Below are 19195 nucleotides of genomic sequence, written 5' to 3'. Positions count from 1 at the left end.
GTCTCTCCTGGAGTGAGGGGCCCAACCCTGAACACAGCATTCGAGGTGCGGCCTCACCAGTGCCGAGCACAGGGGACGATCACTAAACAGGGTCCCTGGGAGGGTCCAGCTCTGGCAAGGCACGGATGCTCCTTCCCACACCTGATGGGGCTTCCCATGGAAGAGGGCGAGAACGAGGGACAGGTGCTCCTCTCCAGGCACCTGTTGGTGGCCAAACCCCGCTGCCCTGGCATGCGGTGAGGATAAACTGGAGGACTTCCCTGGGCTCTTGGTTTGCTCCCAGGGAGCATGGCTGTGCTGTGAGCGGGTAGCCTGCCTGGGAATTAAAGAGCAGAAGCCAAAGGCCTCCAGGTCTAGGATTGCTCTGTCTTGGACAGGGTCCTGCAGGCGCAGACTGGATCTCTGGTCAGGTGTTGTGGAAGCTCCTACCACTGCCCACGGGGATGAATGACGGCCAAGCCAGCACCGCTGACCACAGCGAGCCCCGCGCAGCGCTGGGGGAGAGAGGAGAGCACCCTCCTGCTGATACAGGCGCGTATCTCTCGTTAGTGCTAATGGTAGCCTTTCATTAATGGGAAGCCCACACCCTTTGACCAGAGGCAGAACAGCGTACGGGACTGGGAATAGTCGAAGGTAAAGCATTTGAGGGTTTGGATGTTTTTCTTTCTGGCAATCTGAAATGCGTTTCTGACTCTTCCAGCGCATTGATGTTTCCCCGCGGTGCAGGGATGAGGTGTTCTTGGCAGGATGGGGAGACTCTCCCAGCCCACGCGCTAGCAGAGTTATGCTCTTTTCCAAGGCCAGGAGGCTCATTTGCTTGTTTGGCTCGCATCGCTTTCTTCTGGTAGCACCTACCTTTGTTCCAACTTGCATTAACTTTTCAGGGCTGAGCTGGAAAGATCAGAAAGAGACTTTTCCTGAGCAACAGCAGGCGCCTCCTCCCCGGTTGTGCAAGGCATTTGCTTTTGTAAAACGGTGAGCTAAAAATATGTATAAACCAGGAAGGCACCCGGCCTCAGCTCTCCTTTTGAGACAGCTCCTCGCTGGGTTGTCTCTCAGTCGGAGGATTCCACAGCCCCCCCCGGCGTGAGTTTTGAAGGCAGCCGGGATCAGCGCCTTGCTCTGCCCGGTCTGGTGCGGGAGGCTGCTGCTCCCACAGAGCTCCTCGACTGACACCTGGTGGAAAAGCCTTCCCGAGCAGGATCTGCTCCGCCCGGAGCCATCCTCCACCAGACAACCTCCCAAATACCACCCCGTCCCGGCTGCCCTTTCTGGGTTTTTCCCCGTTCAGGCTCACGGGCTGGCAGCCCAGGCTGCAGGGTGATTTACTCCCCCGCGGTACGTGTCTACCTTTTTACATCTGGCCTTTCCCTTCCATAAAGCAAACAGTATTTCTCAGTCTGTCGGGAGTCAGTGAGGTTTAACTCATGCGTTTCTGCTTTCACAATCCATACCCGAAGGCTCTAAAGAGAGCCAAGGCCTTTGCAGGTTGAGCCCCTCGCCTTGCAAGAGGGGAAAGCTCCCCCCGTACATCCCATCCCTGCAGCGAGAGGGAGCCTGAGCAAACACAAATCCTCACGGCCGTGCCTCATGCAGGTGTTTTACAGGGCAAAACAGGCAACAGCATGCGGTGCTGTGAAGGTTTTCTAGGCCTGAATTTGGGACGATGGTACCAGTCGTGGATACGAGCGGGGGGGTCTTGGTGCAACTTCACCCCAGGAGGGGACAGGCCTCTGCCACGCTACAGAGTTATTCTCACTGCTATTGGTAAATTTTAAAGCTCTTCCTGTTCCTGCCTTTTGCAGCCTTCTACGCGTAATGCCAAGTCACTTTACTAACGTGTGCAAGCCTCTGACAGAAAATAAGGTGACATCCTGAAGGGCTTACTGTGACAAAATTGGAAGAGCATGTTAAAGGGAGAAGCAGGCAACCTCTCAGGGCCCTGGGCAGAAATAAATCCCCACACTGCAGGAGTTTGAAAAAGAAAGCAACAGAAAACATCTTTAATACTAAAAAGTACTTTTTTTCAAAAAGAAATACTGACAGAAGGTTAAGCAGGTGCATGTTGAAACATTCTGAGGCAGCAACAGTTCTGCACATCAGGTTGTGGACAGTGCAAGTCCTGCTGAGCTCTGCTGCATCACTCCAGTTTCATAAAGTTTGGTCATTTAAATGTTTTTCATCCCCATCCGGCACCAAAGGGTGCATGAGAAATGTTGAACACTTCTCAATTGTTGAAATGTTGAACATTTCTCAAACATTTCTCTGAACAACATTTGTTCAACAAACGTTGAACACCTCGTGCAGGTGTCTGGCTTCATTTCCCACACCCGGGTGCTGCTGGCTCTTCACTGCTCAGACAGACACTGTTCCAAAGCTGCCATACCGTAAAGGTTGGCCCACTCCCCGCCGTGGTGTGACAGGATCACGTCCCTGCACGGCTTGTTGGCTCTGGCCAGCTCTACCAACACGCCCTGGAAAGCAGCGATGAGTTCAAAATCCACCGAGGTTGGAGTGACGCGGGTCAGTAACTCCGAGAGGTCTTCCAGCCACCGCGCCTGGAGAATGGCTTGCGGCAGCCAGGGGAAAAGCGGCACACAGCCGGCCAGGGCCTGCATCCCCAGGAACCAGAGCTCACGGACGTCAGCCCAGGCACTCGCGTAGGCAGGCGACACGGCCACGGCCAAGCCGTCGCTGCCGGGCTCTGCTTGGGCGGCGTGGGCCTGGGATAGGAAGCGAATGGCGGCTCTGAAAAACTCCTTGGCAGACTGGGTCCCCTGAAGAACTGGAAGAAAAAGGAAATGAATGACTCGATACAGAGCTTGCTCGGCCAAAGGAGGGACCCTTTGGTGGGTCTGTCTGCAGCAGGGCTTTCAGGGAGAGCAGAATACCATCCTCCCGCCCTAGAAATCTCTGAATGCCAGCCCATCAGCCTACTCAATTTTCTGCATATTCCTTGCTGCTCCAGGTTTTTGGTTTTGTCACTTTTCCAATAACAGAAACTGGATCCGTTTCCCTTGCATTTGCTTTCTCCAGCCCAACCGCCCAGACCAGGTCTCTGCCCATGCAGAGCAACATGCAACTTTGCCGGTGGGAACTCTTCTTACGTGCTGAACCTGCAAGGATCCTGGCCATCATCAGGCCCAGAGTGGCAATGTTGGCTGCCAGAACCAGGTGATCTTTCTGGGGCAGCAGAAGCGGAAGAGACTTCAGCAACATGTCCATCAAGGAGGAAAAGGTTTTGTCTCGCCTAGAGAGAAAGCAAACCCTGAGACACACTTCCTAAGCAGAGCCAGAAGCACCTGAAAATGTCAAGGTTAAATGCAGCACCAAAAAAGTAATGTAATTGGTGTTGAAAAAGGGACATTCCTTTTTCAGCATAGTGTCTTAAAAGATCCTGCAAGCTCATTTCACAATGCACCCTTGTTCTTCCCACTGACAATCTTAAAGCAAGCTCCTGCGGCTCTGTTACCTGACAAGGTCCGGTGCTGTCACGACCAGGTTAAGGAAAATCCCACACGCAGTCTGTAGACTCATTTCAGTGCTTGTCAGCGGAGTCAGGGACCTGGGCTCGGAGGTCAGCACCTCCCACTGATGGAGGAAGTACTCACACAGCAGTGCTGGTGCCCCTTCTGAGATAAGGATGTCCCGGGGCCTGTCCTCTGCTGTTAAATGGCAAAAGCCAGGTAGCAGAAATCTGGAAGGGGAAAGAAATTGGGAACATGGGGTAGAATGGGTCTAAGCCTTGCAGTTACATCCGACTGGGGGGAAAAAAGAGCCACGGAATTGGCACTGCAGGGAGAACGGAAAACAGAAAAAGATTTGAGCATGTTTGTGCTAAAATGCATCAACTCTGTGCTTAACATACGCACCTCAGAGCATCCTGGGGTAAGCCAGAGCCCTCGGTGCTGACCAGCTCTGGCTGGGGAAGACTCGCAGCTGGGCTGCTCTCTTTGAAAAGCTTCTTGGCATAATGAACAAGGAAAGGCAAGAGCTCACAGATTTCCTGCTTGAGGGAGGATGTCTCTTCTGCCATCCAGGCTCCAAGGATTCGAACGGAAGCAAATATGAAAGGATCTTGTAGCTCCTCCTGTTTAACCTGCATGAAGAAGAAAGCAGACAGAAAATGACACGTTAGGGCCGCTGCCCTGTCGAGCTACCGCAGGTATGAAAACCACAGTGGGCCAAGATGCACGTTTTGCTCTACACAGCTATGGCCATCAGCACCCATTAAGCGTCGAGGTGAACAGCTATCAAAGCCTCCCAGAGAAACCCACAAAAACATGCTCTTTGCTTGAAAGCCCTGCATTACCTGTCTCAAGTAGAACAGTACAGCTCCAAATGCCTCCTCCATGATTCTCGTGAGCTGCATTTTCTGCACGTCTTCTAGCAGCGGTTTGTCTTCTCTCAGGCACTCCTGGATCCCCATCTCGATAAGGACATAGCAGGCTGTTACCACTTCTTTCTTCCCCTCCACCTCCAAGGGATCTGGCTCCTCTAGGGTCAGACGGACCTCCACACAAGCCAAGTTCACCAGCAAGGCCAGGAACTTGCTTCCAGCACTCCCTGCTGGGATCCACTCTGACCCACAGGCCTGTACGAGGCAGGCAGCAAGCTTCAGAGCAGGGTCCCGCTGCGCCTGGCTGAGTTTACTGCCCAGGATGTTAGCCAGCCCTTTGTAAAGCCTATGGAGGCACTCGGAGCCCTGCGAGTCCTGTGTGAGGGGTGGTGACATGGGGATGAAGTGTGGCAGAACCTCACACAACTCAAATTTGGTCATGTCTTCAGTCTTGAGAAAATCATCGGAGAGCTTGCTCAGCACGGCCAGGAGGTGTGGAGCGTCTCTCTGCCAGCACTTTGCCTCTGCTACGGCCAACAGCCCCAAGAGCAGCGTCAAAGCACGGTCAGAGCCATAACTGCAATTCACGTAGGCCTGGCACAGGGCAGACACCGTCCCTTTGGTCACCAGCTCTCTGGGGCCCCTGGTAGTGGCCATGACAGCACTCAGGCACTGGTATACATCGTCGATCATGGACGTGCTGTCCGGGTTGCAGGGGGAAACCAGGATGTCATTGAAGGTTGGGATTTTGTTCAGGATCTGGGAGTGACCAGCTAGCTCTGGATCGGTGCAGAAACATGCCAACAGAGTGAGGCCCAGTGCCCGGAAGGTGTGCTCGGGGCAGCCTGCTGGGGGTTGCCTGGAGGCGAGCAGGCGATTCGGAAACGTGAATCCAATTGCGTCAAAGATCTGGCGACGGGTCTTAGCGTCTACTTCTCCGGCTCTAACCGCTTTAGTCACCTGTAAGGCAAACCAGGGGTGAGCATGCAGCATAGCAAGAGGCTTTGCTAAATTTACAGGATTGAACAGGCAAATAAGAAGCCTAAACGACTTTAATTAGTACAGAGAAGCACCCACTGAGCTGGGCGTTTGGTCTAAGTGCCAATCCAGAGCTTTACCAGAGTGCTTCCAGAGCGCGGCAACGCTGATCGACCCCCAGCACACCCCAGCCAAGGCCAGGCTCTCTCCACCAAGGCACTGAAGCACTCTGCCCCGAAGCCCCCAACGCCAGCAAGCACAGCCGCAAACGCCGCTCGGGCACTCCCGTTTCCCGCGGCGGGTTTCGCCTTCCCCCTGCCCGCTCCTGAGGCGATGGCGCCCGCAGCGGCTCCTTACCAGGAGCAGGGCTGCCAGCTGCTCGCTGTCGTTTCTCGCGTCTCTGAGCACGCCGAGGCACCTCTTCAGCGTCGAGTTTCTCTCCCCGGAGTCCGAGGCCATGGCCAGGGAGGTCGGTTTACGGACAGGGGCTGGAACCGGCGCCGCTGGCACCCGGGATCTCGCAGCCCGTTCCCTCACCCGTGTTCCGCCCGCGGCCCCGTGCCGCCTCCCAGCCAATCCGCGCGCCGCTGCCGCGCCGCCGGCCAACCGCCTGCCGCCTTGTTGGGCAGTCCCTGAAGCCACCGCCTCCGCGCGGCCTGTGGGCAAATCACCTGTGGCTGCGCGGCCTCCTCACCCGCTGGCTGCGGGGGGGCGGCGGCGGCCCCGCCCCGCCCTGAGCCAAGCCGAGCCCGGCCAGCCCGCTCCGGAGCCCCGGCACCGACCGGACGGCGCCCGCAGAAGCGGTCCCGGTTCCGGGAAGCCAGCGGTTCAGCTTCCGGGTGAGGGGTGAGCGGGCGCCCGCCGCTGCCGCCATGGCCGCGGGGCAGGAGGTCGCGCTGCCCCCCGGCCCGCCGCGCTGGAGGCCCGGCCCCGCCCGGCGCCCGGCCCCGCCGCCCGCCTGAGGCCGCCGAGGAGCCGCCGAGCTCGCCTCGCCATGCGCCCCTGGTAGGTACCCGCCGGCGGCCCGGTGCGCTCCCTCCTCCCGCCGGTCCGGCCGGGCCCTGTCCCGGCGCCGGGGGCACTGCCAGGCCGCGGGCGGCTCCGTGCAGGGGCCGGGGCCGCGGTGGGGGGGGGCTCGGGCCGGGCGCGCCGGGGCCTCCGCCCTCGCCGTGTCCTGCCAGCCGCGCTGGTGCGGGGCGAGCCCGGCTGGTCGGCGCCTGCGCCCCGGCCCCGAGCCCCCTCGTCCCGCGTGGAGAGCCCCCGCGGGAGCGGGGTGTTTGTCTCCGCAGGGGCCAGCGGACCGGAGAGCCGCGGGGTGGGAAGTTTCCTTAAGGACCTGTTGGCTGAACCGGCGCGGGTTTGTGAGCCCGGGCGGTTTCCTCCCGTGTCCGTCCCTTTCCGTGCTCCTGCAGCTCTTCGCTACCGGGGGGTCGAGTGAAATCCCCTCGAGGCTGAGCAAACCACGGGTGTTCAGGCAAGGCACTGACAGATCTCTAACGCCATTCCCTTTTGAATCTTCAGAAATGGCAGATTTAACTCCTGGTGCCTAATGGTGCTTCATCACTCTTTGCAAATAGATCATATTTATTGCTTGTGAAATAACTAGTGTATTCCTATCACATCACCTGGAGCTAATTTAGATTTCAGTAACATATGAGGCTGTAAAAGAGCCTTTGCCATCAGAAAGGCTGAGAACGAGCAGCAGTGCTTTCGTGATCTGTGCCCTGCGGAGCAAAATGTGAGGCAAAAGAGGTCTTTAGCTCCGTGTTTCTCAGCATTGCTGTCTTCTTGTTTCTGTTTGTTTCTGGCTGGTACCAGCCAGCACCAACATGCGAGCGATGACATCGCCAGGCAGATGTGCTGGGTTTCTCAGTGCCAGTGTTATGCTCGTGGTGCTGGCTGGACGTCCCTTCCCTGGGGCATATTTGAAACTGAAATTTCCCAAATGCGCCTTTGGAATCCAGTAGACTGTGATTTTGGATATTTTGCCGCTGCAGGTGGTGGGGTCTGGAGGAGGAAATCACAAGGGTGAGGGGAAAGGGCATTGTGGTGGCCCGCTGCCGTTCAACACTGGAAATTTTGCTGCTACAGATTTCACTTTAGTATCGTATGTTGATAGTTACTTAGCAGCAGCTGGACTAAGTCACAGCAGATAAGATAAGACATTCCTTTTCTTCCACAAATGCTCCGTGCTCTTCATAATGTCGACTGAATCTGTGTAAGAACATATCAATTGCCAGTGGATGTTTTGTGTTTCATATCTTATATGTTTCTAGAACCCCGCTGCTGCCCACAAAGGCCATGGAGAAGAGGTTGGAAGCCAAGTTCAGCATTAGCGCCCGATTTCTGTCACGATACTGCCTGGGGAAACCTGCAAGGGAGCTGAGAAGTCTGCAGCTGTTCTACCTGTGCGCTTGCCTGTGTGCCTTGTGCTCCTCAGCAGGTGATTCTTCTGTTCTGTCTGGGGCTGTGTCTATATTTTTTTATGATATCTATCCCTCTCGCTCATTTAAAATATTCTGAGAGGAAGGTGAAATTATTTGCTGCTAGACATTGTAGCTGGTTTAAAAAGCAAACAAAACCCCACCATTAACAGTTATTAAATGAGCTGTCAAAAAAGGATAGGAGAGATGTAGAGCATGAGGGGGTCACTTCTCATAACCCTGTATTGCTCTGATAACCAACTGCTATTTTGAGTAACCAAGTGGTCAGCAGCAGGGCGTCTGTCTGTCCCACACAGCTACTGTTGTGCATCTTCACACGTGTTGCTGGCTTTCAGGCGCTTGTCCGTTATCTCATAGAGAGCTTTCTCTGAGCTAAGAATCTTTTTTCTGCAAGATGAACAAGTTATACTCTGGAAAATAATTTCATCTAAGGAATACTTGAAGCAAGTTGGGAAGGCAGGAACTTTTTTTTAGCCCTCAAATGTTTAAGACTCTCCCCAGACGCAGTATGTCAATAATCTGTATTTACCTACAGGCAATTGTTATGTTTGGTTTTTTATTTCCTGTTCAAACTTGAGTAACCAACCTCCTGCTCAAGTAAATGACCAAGTTAGTGGCTTGTGTGGAAGTTTTAATGCAATGTATAGTGTGGGGGTTTTTTATTTAAAAAGTTTAGATTCTGACTTTTCAGAGAGAGGTGTTCAGTTCCTGTGACTGTTTTGAGGCCACCTCTTCACCAAGAGGTGATATTTTTCCCGTGCATGCATGTAGCATTCACCAGATCCTAGTTAAGAAAGTTTGTTCTGTGCCTTTTTTTTCCTCTTTGTTCAAGTTACAGTGAGTTACAGGTTTGAGGCAGAGGTGACCTCAGTATATGTCAACCTGTGCGAGGGCTGCCAGCTGCTTTCTTTTTGCTGGAAGGTTGCTATATCTTAATGGCAGCAAGATTTGAAAAGGGGGTTGTTTTGCTTTGTTTCTTGGTTGTGTGGAAATGTTCTCTGGGCTGCTGCAGTGTCTCTGTTGTTTCACCAGCCCTTCCTGGACACTTACAGAGTGATAGATTTGATTAAGCTAAGGAGCTGCGTGACCTTAATCTGCTGATTTAGAACCTGGAAAGACATATTTGTATGCCTGGTCCTAGCAAAGGGTTCTCAGCGCTGTTTGGATGGTGTGTCAGGTGGATTGCCTGTTTCCTTGTAGACTGGGCTTCCTGCATCGCATTTCCTGTCTTTAGTAATATCTTAGAAGTCTAGAGCTAGAGCTGTGAATCCTCTGTCCCTCGTAGAGGGTGTTCCAGACAGTGCTGCAGTGATTGAGGGCTGGTCTGCTTGGGAGAGTTAAAACCATGAAGGCTGACGCGTGTGCGGAAATAAATATAATGATATGTGACATAGTTATCCTGATGCGGACACTTTTTCCATTGTAGAGTTTTTGTTCTTTTGGTCTTGTTTGTGTCACTTACGCAGCAGAGTTTGTTAAACTGAAGAGGAATTATGGCTGCCTAGAAATTAGTGTGATCATGCGGAGTTACGTAAGAGGAACTATGTTGACATAATTGGTTACGTGTGACAGATTTTAAAAGTCTATAGAGGCAAGTCTTTAATCATTAATCTGATATCGGGAGGGATTAACTGCCTGAGCAAGTCTGTGAACCTGAGCTTATTAATAGAAACTTTTCTTTTCCATTCCATTCCCCTGCTGTGCAGCAAAGCTGTGAGCTCCATCGCCGGGACAGGAACTCCCGAGTTTCTGAGAAGAGCAGCGTTTTTTGTACTGATATACTAGGGAAGAAAAAAAATGACAAAAACAATATTAAGAAGTGACTAAGCACACCCGCTGTGCAGGCGTCACGTGGTTTGTGTTGTGCTAGGCTGGGTAGGCTGCTGGGGTTTAGGAGGGAACTCGTCCTCAGGGATGTTCCTGCTGATGGGTTTCTCCTGCTTTTCTCTGAAGCTGCTGGCATTGCTGCTGTCGGTGACTGGATTTACTGGCCTGCTGGTCTGACCCACCCTACGAGTTCCTGTATGCTGCTGCCGCATGTGGTTGCCTAGGGTCCAGCACAAGGAACTGGAAGGGACTGGACAGGCTGCTCTCTCAGTAAGCAGGAGTTGGTAACTCTGCCGGTACTCACAGCTGCCTTCTCTCGTTTGGTGCAGGTCCATGTCCACCTAGTGCAGGTGCTGCACCAGATTCTGTGGAGGTCCCCGTTTGCAAGACTGTGAATAGCAACGTGTGGCTTCTCGTCACAACAAATCCTTTGGCCCGTAGTGTGTTCCTGCAGGACTCTTGGGAAGGAAGTGTTTTGTGAACAGGCCAGGTGGATTTTCCTGGCAGAAAATCTTTAATCTTTCCAGAGATGAAATGCAAGTGTAGACTGAGGAGCTCTGCTTTCTGCCACGGCATTTAGAGTTGTCTGAATGTGTGATGCCCACCAAAGACCGTGGAACTTGCTTAGCTGAAAATCAGTATGGTTCTGTGGAAAATGTACCTCTAGAATGCTGGGCTGGCGTGTTGTGTGTTGCCTGTTCGCTTCTATCATTCCCAAGAGTTAGCTGAGTTTTAAGCTGTCCATGTACAGCAATTCAGAAACCATATTGGCTAATTCCAAATAAACATGTCCTAGGGGGGCTTTAGCAGAGTTATGGAAATGAAATTTGGCCAAAATAAGATTCAAATCTCTGCATCTTGGTTTAGCAGTGGGTTAAAAGAGAAGCAGAATGCTCTCAGCATGGTAGTGTTGTGTCATCTGGGCTAAGTCATGGCTCTGGCATACCTAGGAGATGCTTATGGGGATTTAGGTTTTACGTTTTAGATGAATAAATATAATACTTGTGTTATGTAGTGATTTTTCACAAGGGATATCTTCCCTGGGAACACTTTTCTCTTAAATATGCCCCATTCTGTTTGTGCCCCAGTTCTAAGCCTGTTACTAGAAGGCTGCTGATGAATTTCACTGGGTTCTTTATCAAGCCTTAATTTGAGTGGTATGTATGAGCCAGGGCTGACATTTGAGGAGAGATGGATGAGCACTGGTCAAAGATGAAGAGGGATTTTACAGATGTAGGAAAGGAGAGAGCACATTTCCCTTTTGCACAGGATGTTTTAGGGACAGTGCTTTACCTTTAACAAAGTGATTTTTTTTTTTTAGGCTAAACTGAGTCTGAAGGGATAAGATCCTCTTGAAATTAATAGCAATAGTGTTATTCTTCCATTTGTTACTTGTTTCTCTAGGTCTGGAGTGTGCGTGTGTACATACACGCACCTTTTGTGTGTATCCACCCCCGCACCCCATACTCTGTCCTAATTCCAGGCCCATCAGGTTAGTGCCAGGTGCTTGTCCCTGCCTGTGCACGCAGTCGTGTCGGGGTGAGTGTCAGTCCAAGCACTTCAGTGTGTAATGAGGTCGGTTGTTGCCCCGGGCAGACGGGCTGCCCGTCTGCTTGCTCTCGAAGGAAGTGCCGTGTGTTGATGAAGTGTGACAAGGATGGTGATGATTTTTAAAGGTGCTGATGTCAACCTCTCTCTCTGTTGAACACATGCAAAGTTTCATGTACACGTTGCAGTTGGACATTGCTCAAGTGAAGAGCTTCCCCACCTTCTGCACAGCTGGGGGTTCAGGCACCCGCAGGGACCTCTGGTCCCCCGTGACTTGGTCACAGATCTCAAGTGCATTCTGTTGCAGCTGATACTAGCTTTCTGGAGCCTTGTCTTCAAACTGCCTTTGCTGAGCTGGCTTCACAATAAGCTATAAATAACACTTTTGCTTCCTGCTTTCTGATGTTTCAAAAACAAACTTTTCCTCGTGATGGTGTGAGTTCCCTTTTTAGGTTGAAATTCTTGGCGTAGCAAGAGATTCCACACAAAAGGTACATGAATATGGCCATCGTCCTTCATTTTAAAGGAGTGGCTAATCCATTCTGGGTGAGAAAATCAGTGTATGTGGATACCTTTAAGGAGTACAAAAGCTGTTACACCTACTGTGGTGTTTGGGATAACCGAATTACAACAAAATATGTCCTCTATCTTCCGCACTTGCTTTCTTTGGTCATACAAGGTTATTCAGGTCATACAAGGTTATAAAAGTGCTGTGACTTTCCCCTTCCTCCTGCAGCTGGGGTTGGTGCAGGAGGAAGGGGAAAGTCGTAACACTTTTATATCACTAACTTTGGGTATTAGCTGTGATTCAGAGGGTCAGAGTTCCTTGCCATCTCAGTAGTGTGAGGTAAGTGTCTTTGTGGCTGCAGTTTAAAGTCCTTAAGTCAAATGTTTCAAGTAGCCTAAAACAGCCAGAGTGGAAGACACCTGCATCCGTCTGTACTGTTCTAGTCTCACAGAGAGTTTTCCAGGATTGGTGCTTCAGGAGGTTGAGGTTGACCACTGCTTGTGAGCTCCAGACTTGATCAGAAAAATACCTCCCCCTCTGCGCTTCTGTCTGTGTCGTGGCTGGCGCTTGGAAAGCTTCCTGCTGCGTGAGCCTGCTGTGGTCAGCAGGGCTCTCAGAGTTGTGCTGGGCAGTGGGGACCTTGCATGATTTTTTCTGAGAATCACAAAACACACTGCAGTGCCATCACCAAATTACTTTTATTTGGTGGATGAGACATGGAGATCTGTGTGGTCTTTCTCCTGTGCCTCAACATATTCCATCTTTAACGTGTTTGTAACTTGGAAGTAACAGGAGAAGTGGGGTGAGAATTCTTCTCAGAGGAGACAGACAGACGGATCAGTAGCCTCTACATCCATGCCTGCTAATTTGTTTAGTTCCCACTGTAGTGAACGTGGGTATAATGCAACATGAAGTCTGTATTCATTCAGAGTTACTGGAATGGTAATATGTTTATTGAACTTTTCTTTATATGCTGTCAAGAAATGGGGATCAGGGTGTTATAATTTAAATTCAGACTTCTTTATTTTAATGGAGAAAAAAGTTTCCCATTTGTGTTGTGTTCCAGAACTCCGTTCTTGACAGGCAGGGAGCCAGATCTGGAGCATATTCTCCAGCTGCACTACTCAGAGTCCAGCGACATAGTTTGTAAAGTAATCTTCCAGTGACCTATTATCCCTTGGATGCTGAACACAGCACAGTATAACAGTCCCATAGGTCATTAGTCTATTTTTAGGGAGTCCTTAATCTGCAGAGCTCTGAATTTTGGAAGCCTTTAATCCATTGATCCCTGCAAGCGCTCTGATTTTTCATGCTAAGAAAAAAAAATAAAAATCCATATGCAAAGCAGTTGCTGCTTTACTGCTGATCTGAGATCTGAAGTAACGACTCCTAAAAAACACGTTTGACATAATTTCTGTTATATAAACCACTGCGGTGAAGCGGGTGGTGAGGATAGGCCTTGCAGACCTCTGCTCTAGAAGATGTAACGACTTCTCAAATGGAGCAATTTCAGTCAAGTGACTCACTTCAGACATCAGCATGGAAGAGGAAAACATGCCTTTATACTATGAACCAAGCCACTGTCACTGATTCCAGAGTTCTCCTTCAAGGCAAACTATGGGCAGAGAGGCAATGCTGTTTGCTGGTTACAGTAAGAAACTGTACTCGGGATTCCTGGGTTCAATTTCTGGCTCTTAACTTGCTGTGTAACCTCAGCCTCACTGTTCAGTCTGTGCCTTACAGTTTTCTCTGAAACAGGAATGTTTCTGTTTTCACATCTCTTGTTGTAGACAGATTTAGCTCCATTGCGATCAAAAAAGGTGGTGGTTCCGTTGGTAGGAGGTGCAGGTAGTGGATTGTTGCTTAAAATCTTGTGCAAGTACTGGATACTGAGGCCAGGTATAGATTCCAAGAAGCCCCCATTTTACTGTCCTGTACCCTCTCTCCCACACTGCTCCTGTGCCCTAAACTCATCTTGACAATAGTGACGAGGATCTATTGTCCACTGCTTTAAAGGGTTGAGAATTGTTTTTATTTGTCTTCCCTCCCCTTTCCCAGATGCAGACTGGAACAGATCTAAATGCGAGCCAAGGAAGATCCTGTTTGGTGGCCATCTGAGATCGTGGGAAGATCACCATTTACAGCTTCTGGAAGGATTTCATACTGTACGGTCCTGTCAGACTGCTTGCTGCCAGAGCCCCACCTGTGATGCCTTTTGGTTCTTGGAAAATATGTGCATCCAGGTGAACTGCACTATGCCTGGCATGTGTCGGGCAAACAGGACTGGCTTTTCTGACTCTGTTTTGGTGTTTTTAAAGAAATCAAAAAACACAGAGCACTTCTTAAAGTTTCAAACAGAAGGTGATGTGAAGATCTGGTTTCACAGGTGGTTGGACTGGGGCATCCCTGTCCAGGGGAAAAAAAGACTGCGGAGGTCATTCCAGAAGTGGAGCTCGGCAGGTAACAGGGTGGAACTCCTGAAAAGGGATATAGCAGCGAGCCCCAGCAGTGAAGCTGCAGCCAGAGCATCAGATAGCAAATCTAGAAGCAGCCGAAGTGAAGCAGTGCGCTTGAAGGATCAAGTACTGAGGCGCTTAGTGGCAGACAAACCTGTTCCTGAAGACCATCCAAATCAAAAGAAAGACTCGCTGAGAAACGGACAGAATCCAAGAGAGCAGAAAACCAAAAGCCTGTTCCCTCCTAAAAGCAATAATGTGAATAGATCAAGTGATGCAGATGGTGTTGGCTTGCCACAGGTAAGTGTGATTGCTGGGGCTGAAATGGGGCTTTCTTGGAGAGCTGTCACCCTCCTGCTCAATCTTGCTTTATGTAGACTTTGACTTAAAACTGCTTAAGTGATAGGCCACCTTTCTGGGTGCCCGTTTTCAGCCTCCTGACAGCAAAGCAAGGCCAAGGGTTGGGTTTTTGATTTGTTTTTGGGAGGTAGGGTGTGTTGGTTTTTTTTTTTTCCCCCTCTTCCTAGCTGGGATAAACTGTCTTTGGGAAGGCGAGGGGAGATGGAGGTCATGATAATGCTTATCCTTTGTATAACCACACAGCGTCCTTGCCAGATGAGAAGGAAAGGTGAGATGTGATGTCAGTGGGAAGTGCCTGGGAGCTGAAAACTGTTACCTGTGAAAGTACCATTTTAGATCTGCAAAATAAAATAACCTGTTTGCTTTAAGTGCTGAATGGAGGCAGTTAAATACGTTATTTTATAGACTAGCGCATAGAGTTTCCAGTGTGCTTTCATGTCAGCCTGCTTGCTTGAGTTGGCATCGTAATGCCAACTTTTTTGTTCTGTTTTTAAGACTGCTTCAGTTTATCAAATCCACAAAAGCTTACGTTGGCATTGGTTGAATGAAACCAGTTTAGTCTCTACTCCAAACATGTACAATGTTAATCTAGTAAATCTAGATGTTAGTCTTAAAGAGAAATTGGCATATTTCAATTGTTAAATGATGTTTGTATTTTTAAATCTGCAAATAGTTTTTTGAGCCTTATCATACAAAAAAGCCCATGCACTTGTGATGGTGAAACAGAAAGAATTCTACTTTGTGAAACTGTTCTTTAAATACCTTTTGCCATGTTTCTAGGATTTGGCACTGTCGAAGCCTGATCCCTTTTCCTGTAGTTACGTTCTTGTTCTGGAAACTTGACTGAATTTATTCCTCTCCCTTTTATTCAAATCTTGGTTCCAGGTAGTGCTGTGACTGGTCTGAGCCACCACCCTGCAGAGCAGGATGTGGAGAGCAGCCAAGGGACACTGCTGAGAGCTCCAGGGCAGCCTGGGTGGTGTGTGAAACCATGCACTAAAACTTTACAAATGTTTGATTTTCCAGAACCCCACAGCATTTAGGCCTGAATCAAGATCTCAGCTTTCTCTCTCCCCTGCAGTATTGCAGCATTTCTACTCTGCTTGTTCTTTCTTCCTCCTAATATCTGAGATTTAGGCAGTGACCCCATTCTCTCAGTTGTTACGCATGCAACGTCTGGAGAGACTTCTTCGCAGCCAGTCTTAAATGTCTTCTGTTGCTCTTGGGTAATAGTTGTTATATCTCCCTGCTTGTTCAGTTTGATGTGTTGCATTCTGAGTTGTTGTGTTACTGTTCAGTGCCTGTCCAGTAAACTGGTTGCAAATATTAAATTACATGGATTAATCAGCTTCTGAATATTGCTGAGTATCCAGGATTTCCCATCTTTAGGAAGCACTCTCCGTTGTCATTAAGGTTCACTGTTGGATGTATGCTGGGGAAAGGTTTTTCTTAAGAAAGTCCGTATCTCTTGACAAAATGCAGGTTCATCAAAATGAAAACTTCTTACTAAAATATATTGGCTGTGATGGAATTCCTGGCAGTCACATTTCTGAGGTTTAGGATAGAGTTTTTGAGGAGGAGAAAGAATTAAAAAGTCCACCTTAACAGGAGTATTGAGCTGAAGCTGCTTCTACCTAGCCCTGGGCTAATTCCTTGATTATTGAACCATCCAACTTTCACTGGCAAAATATAAGGCAAGCTATGCAGCTGTCCTTGCATTGCTGATCTGAGAGCAGTTTAATTTAGGCCAAGGATAAAACATTCAAGGCTGTGCACTTGGGACGTGGCCAGCCTTTGCAGGAGGGAGATGCTAAAGCAGGGAGTTTTCCAAGTTGGGTTGGTTATGGGCCAGAATAAGTAAAGTTACATACATGCTGAAATCAGTAGAATTTCACCAGGGCTAGATTTGGTCCAGTACATGGAGCACATGGCTTCAGCAGGTGAATGCTGTGCATTTAATACTGTGTTCTTAAAGAAGGTTTGGCAGGTGGGCTGGAAGGTGGGGAGAATACTGGATCGTTACTGCATGCAAAGCAGTTCATACCTGGGAGCGTCAAACATCTGAAGTGGAAAAGGACGTTTGAGGTCAAAGTGGCTCTTAGTTCCTTCCTAAAAGAGGAGAAAGAAATTAATGTGCATATTCTTCTCTTTTGTTGATGACCATGGAATGTGTGGCAAGGCGAATCTTCTCCTTTGCTCCTAGAGACTGAGGGAGAAGTCAGGTGACTGTTTTAGGAAAACATTGCCTCACTGAGTTTTAATTTTCCTCTTGCAGTTCTGATAGCTCCATAGCCATCTGCAATGTCCTCTGCTAATGTGCAGCTAGCATTAATTTGTGGTTTTACTGTATCCATGCTCTAGAGTCAGAGATAGGTGAAGGAGAGTGTACCAGGATAAACCGCAGTGCACCCTGCTCATCAGCCTTTAACTAAGGAAGAGAAATTTATGCTTTTCCATGAAAGTGAGTGACATTTTCCAGGCACCAATTTTTTTCTGCCTCATTGTAGAAATACTTGTCAGTTTTAAAATATAGCAATGCATTTAATAGCCAGTCAGGAGAAGTATTTAAGTGCAGCACTGCTGATGAGAAGGGCTGCTGCAGCACTGCAGCAGCCCTGCAGGCAGACTGTGGAAAAAGCTCCAGCCTTTAAAGTGGGGTGGTTACAACAGAGCCAGAGAGCTCATTCCTGCACTCACAATTCGGGCTACTAGTGTATGACTCTTGCTGTCGTGCTTCCTGCTAGTGCTGGGTGCTTTTTACCGTACGAGGAAGGAGGAAAGTTCTCTCTTCACAGCCAGCACTAACTCTGTAATGGTTTGTGACGTTACCTACATTTTTGTGTCTTAAGGGTCTTCACAGACACAGAAGCTAGTGCAAATGACTGAGGATACAGTCTAAACTGAAAAGAGCCTATTTTGTAAATTCAGATCAGGTTCAGTAAAGTAAGGCCCATTTAAATTAAAAAATAAAGAAAAATTCCAGAACACAAGTATTTTTCTTTTGAGTAACTTGGGTTCAGCGTGGATTCAGATGCACATAGCTGCTTTAGTTCCATCTTACAGGCGTAGGACTCTCAGACAGGGAGACCAGGTCGCTTGTCCCAGGCCAAAGGCAGTTAAGGATCGGAATCAAAAGCGTCTGACACTTCTACATTCACTCAGGCCAATATGCCACTTCTCTCTATTTTCTAAGCTAATAAGATAGGACAGCTGGCAAACTTCTAGTCTCTTCCTCGTTTATCCCCAAGAATGAACTCTTCTGTTCTGTGCTTTAAAGAATTCTGGGTTATGGAGTAAAGATAAGAAATATCTCAGCTTGCAAGCATTAGAGGCATTTTTGACTGTTGTGTTGCCCCAGGCAAAGCTTATCTAATTCAAGCTCTCCCCAGACATTTGGCTGTCAATTCATCCTGAAGACTTCTGGGAGGAAGAGGATCTCTCTTAACTGTAAAGTTCGGATTTGTTTTTTTTTTGGCATTAAAAAGTGAGTCAAGGAAGCATCCAGCTCACTGAAAATATCGCCGGGTAAAGTGGAGACTCGGCCGTTGTGCCCAGCGGGTGGATGCTGGTCTCCTGCATGCTGTTTGTGACAACTGTTCTTGTGACCCGTCTGGGTTGATTCTTGCTAAGCAAAAAGTGGTTCCCCGTAGTGGTATGAAGTCGCAGAGACTTTCTGCTTCCGTGCCTTTCCTAAAGAGGCCGTCTCAAGTGTCTGAGCTCCTGCCTGGCTGTTCCCCTCTTGTTGTGCCAGTATTTCTGACTTTATCTTATTCGATTACTTGGCAAAAGGCAGTCAGTATCCTGAGTTGACCAGAGTTATGGATGGGTGTAAGATGGTACTGCTTGGGACAGCCAGCTGTCCTGAGGCCGCTGGTGAAGAGCAGCACAGAGCAGTATGCCAGATTTTGCCTGCATCTTTGTTCCAAAGAATCCCTAGTTTTTTTAAAGATGAAGGAAGCCCATCAACAATTAAGCAAATAGAGAAAAATAGCTGATGTCTGTAATGCTAACAAATAGCGTTTGATTCTTTGGTCTATAAAGCTCAAACATTAATCAAACATACAAATGAATGGAAATGTTTTAAATTCTGTGACTGAGAGAAAGTTAGCTGAGATATGGGGAGAGGAAATGATTTGCCCAAGACTACAAAAAAACCTTCTTGCAGAGAAGCCTTCGATGCCTTCATTGCTACTCTTGGCTTGGCTGGCTGTTTAGTACATGCAGCATGGCTTTATTGTCTACAACTGGCACCTAGTGTTTTCTGAAGCCCAGCCCACTTACTGACCAGGATCTTGCCCACCGTGGTCTAGAGAGTTTTTCCAGTTCCTGTTTCCTGGACTGAATACCAACAGCATGGTATTAGAGCTTGAGAATATTTCCTCCAATATGAACTTTTGATCAGCTCCTCTAGTGGGGAGTAGCGGTGGCCAATTCAGCTCCAAAACACTTCCTGAGTCAAAGATGGTAAATTGTTCAATTTTAAATATTTAGCAGATGCTCTCAAAATAGAGTTAGCGCAACAAAATGTGCCACACGCATGTACTTCATGGTGGAAGGTGAATTGTCAAGAGTATTGCCTGGCAGGCTAAGAACTGGAATGGGGCTAGGTACTGTAAAAGGAATTTTCTGATGAAAGGAAGGAAATTGTTCCTGCCACTTTGATTATTTTCAATAAAGTGGCTCATCCTGTATGGATGTGAGCAAACTTTCTGCCCGCAAGCTCAGCTCCCTGCCC

At 49.0% G+C, this 19195-nt stretch overlaps 2 protein-coding genes across 5 annotated transcripts in view; one reads left to right on the top strand and one right to left on the bottom strand.

The window, feature by feature from the left end:
* Window positions 1–1980: 1980 nt before the first annotated feature.
* NCDN (neurochondrin) lies at window positions 1981–6057 on the bottom strand. The gene is made up of 6 exons (XM_072884901.1): window positions 5675–6057; window positions 4313–5299; window positions 3873–4099; window positions 3473–3697; window positions 3108–3250; window positions 1981–2785 (listed from the first exon to the last, which is right to left on the bottom strand). Exons 1-6 carry the CDS (start codon window positions 5774–5776, stop codon window positions 2349–2351), a joined length of 2121 nt encoding a protein of 706 aa, XP_072741002.1. The 5' UTR covers window positions 5777–6057; the 3' UTR covers window positions 1981–2348.
* A 58-nt stretch (window positions 6058–6115) lies between these two features.
* Window positions 6116–19195, top strand: part of KIAA0319L (KIAA0319 like) — a 33749-nt gene continuing 20669 nt past the window's right edge. The window contains exons 1-4 of one of the 4 annotated variants that reach the window (XM_072884898.1): window positions 6117–6322; window positions 6607–6791; window positions 7594–7760; window positions 13703–14400. In XM_072884898.1, coding sequence (XP_072740999.1) covers window positions 7619–7760; window positions 13703–14400 — 840 coding nt within the window. In that variant the 5' untranslated portion in view covers window positions 6117–6322; window positions 6607–6791; window positions 7594–7618. Of the gene's footprint in view, window positions 6323–6606; window positions 6792–7593; window positions 7761–13702; window positions 14401–19195 lie in introns of all 4 variants that reach the window. The other 3 variants (XM_072884900.1, XM_072884899.1, XM_072884896.1) reach the window with 3 other exon arrangements.

Source organism: Ciconia boyciana, chromosome 21 (genome assembly GCF_034638445.1).
Source record: "Ciconia boyciana chromosome 21, ASM3463844v1, whole genome shotgun sequence".
NCBI classification, from domain to species: Eukaryota; Metazoa; Chordata; class Aves; order Ciconiiformes; family Ciconiidae; genus Ciconia; species Ciconia boyciana.
This window is presented reverse-complemented; position numbering and strand designations above follow the sequence as displayed.

Coding starts and splice junctions, on each gene's coding strand:
- NCDN (XM_072884901.1), bottom strand. CDS start 5,776: ATGGCCTCGGACTCCGGGGAGAGAAACTCGACGCTGAAGAGGTGCCTC. Junction 5,300..5,674: donor AGCTGGCAGCCCTGCTCCTG/GTAAGGAGCCGC, acceptor TTTGCCTTACAG/GTGACTAAAGCGGTTAGAGC. Junction 4,100..4,312: donor TACTGTTCTACTTGAGACAG/GTAATGCAGGGC, acceptor TTCTTCATGCAG/GTTAAACAGGAGGAGCTACA.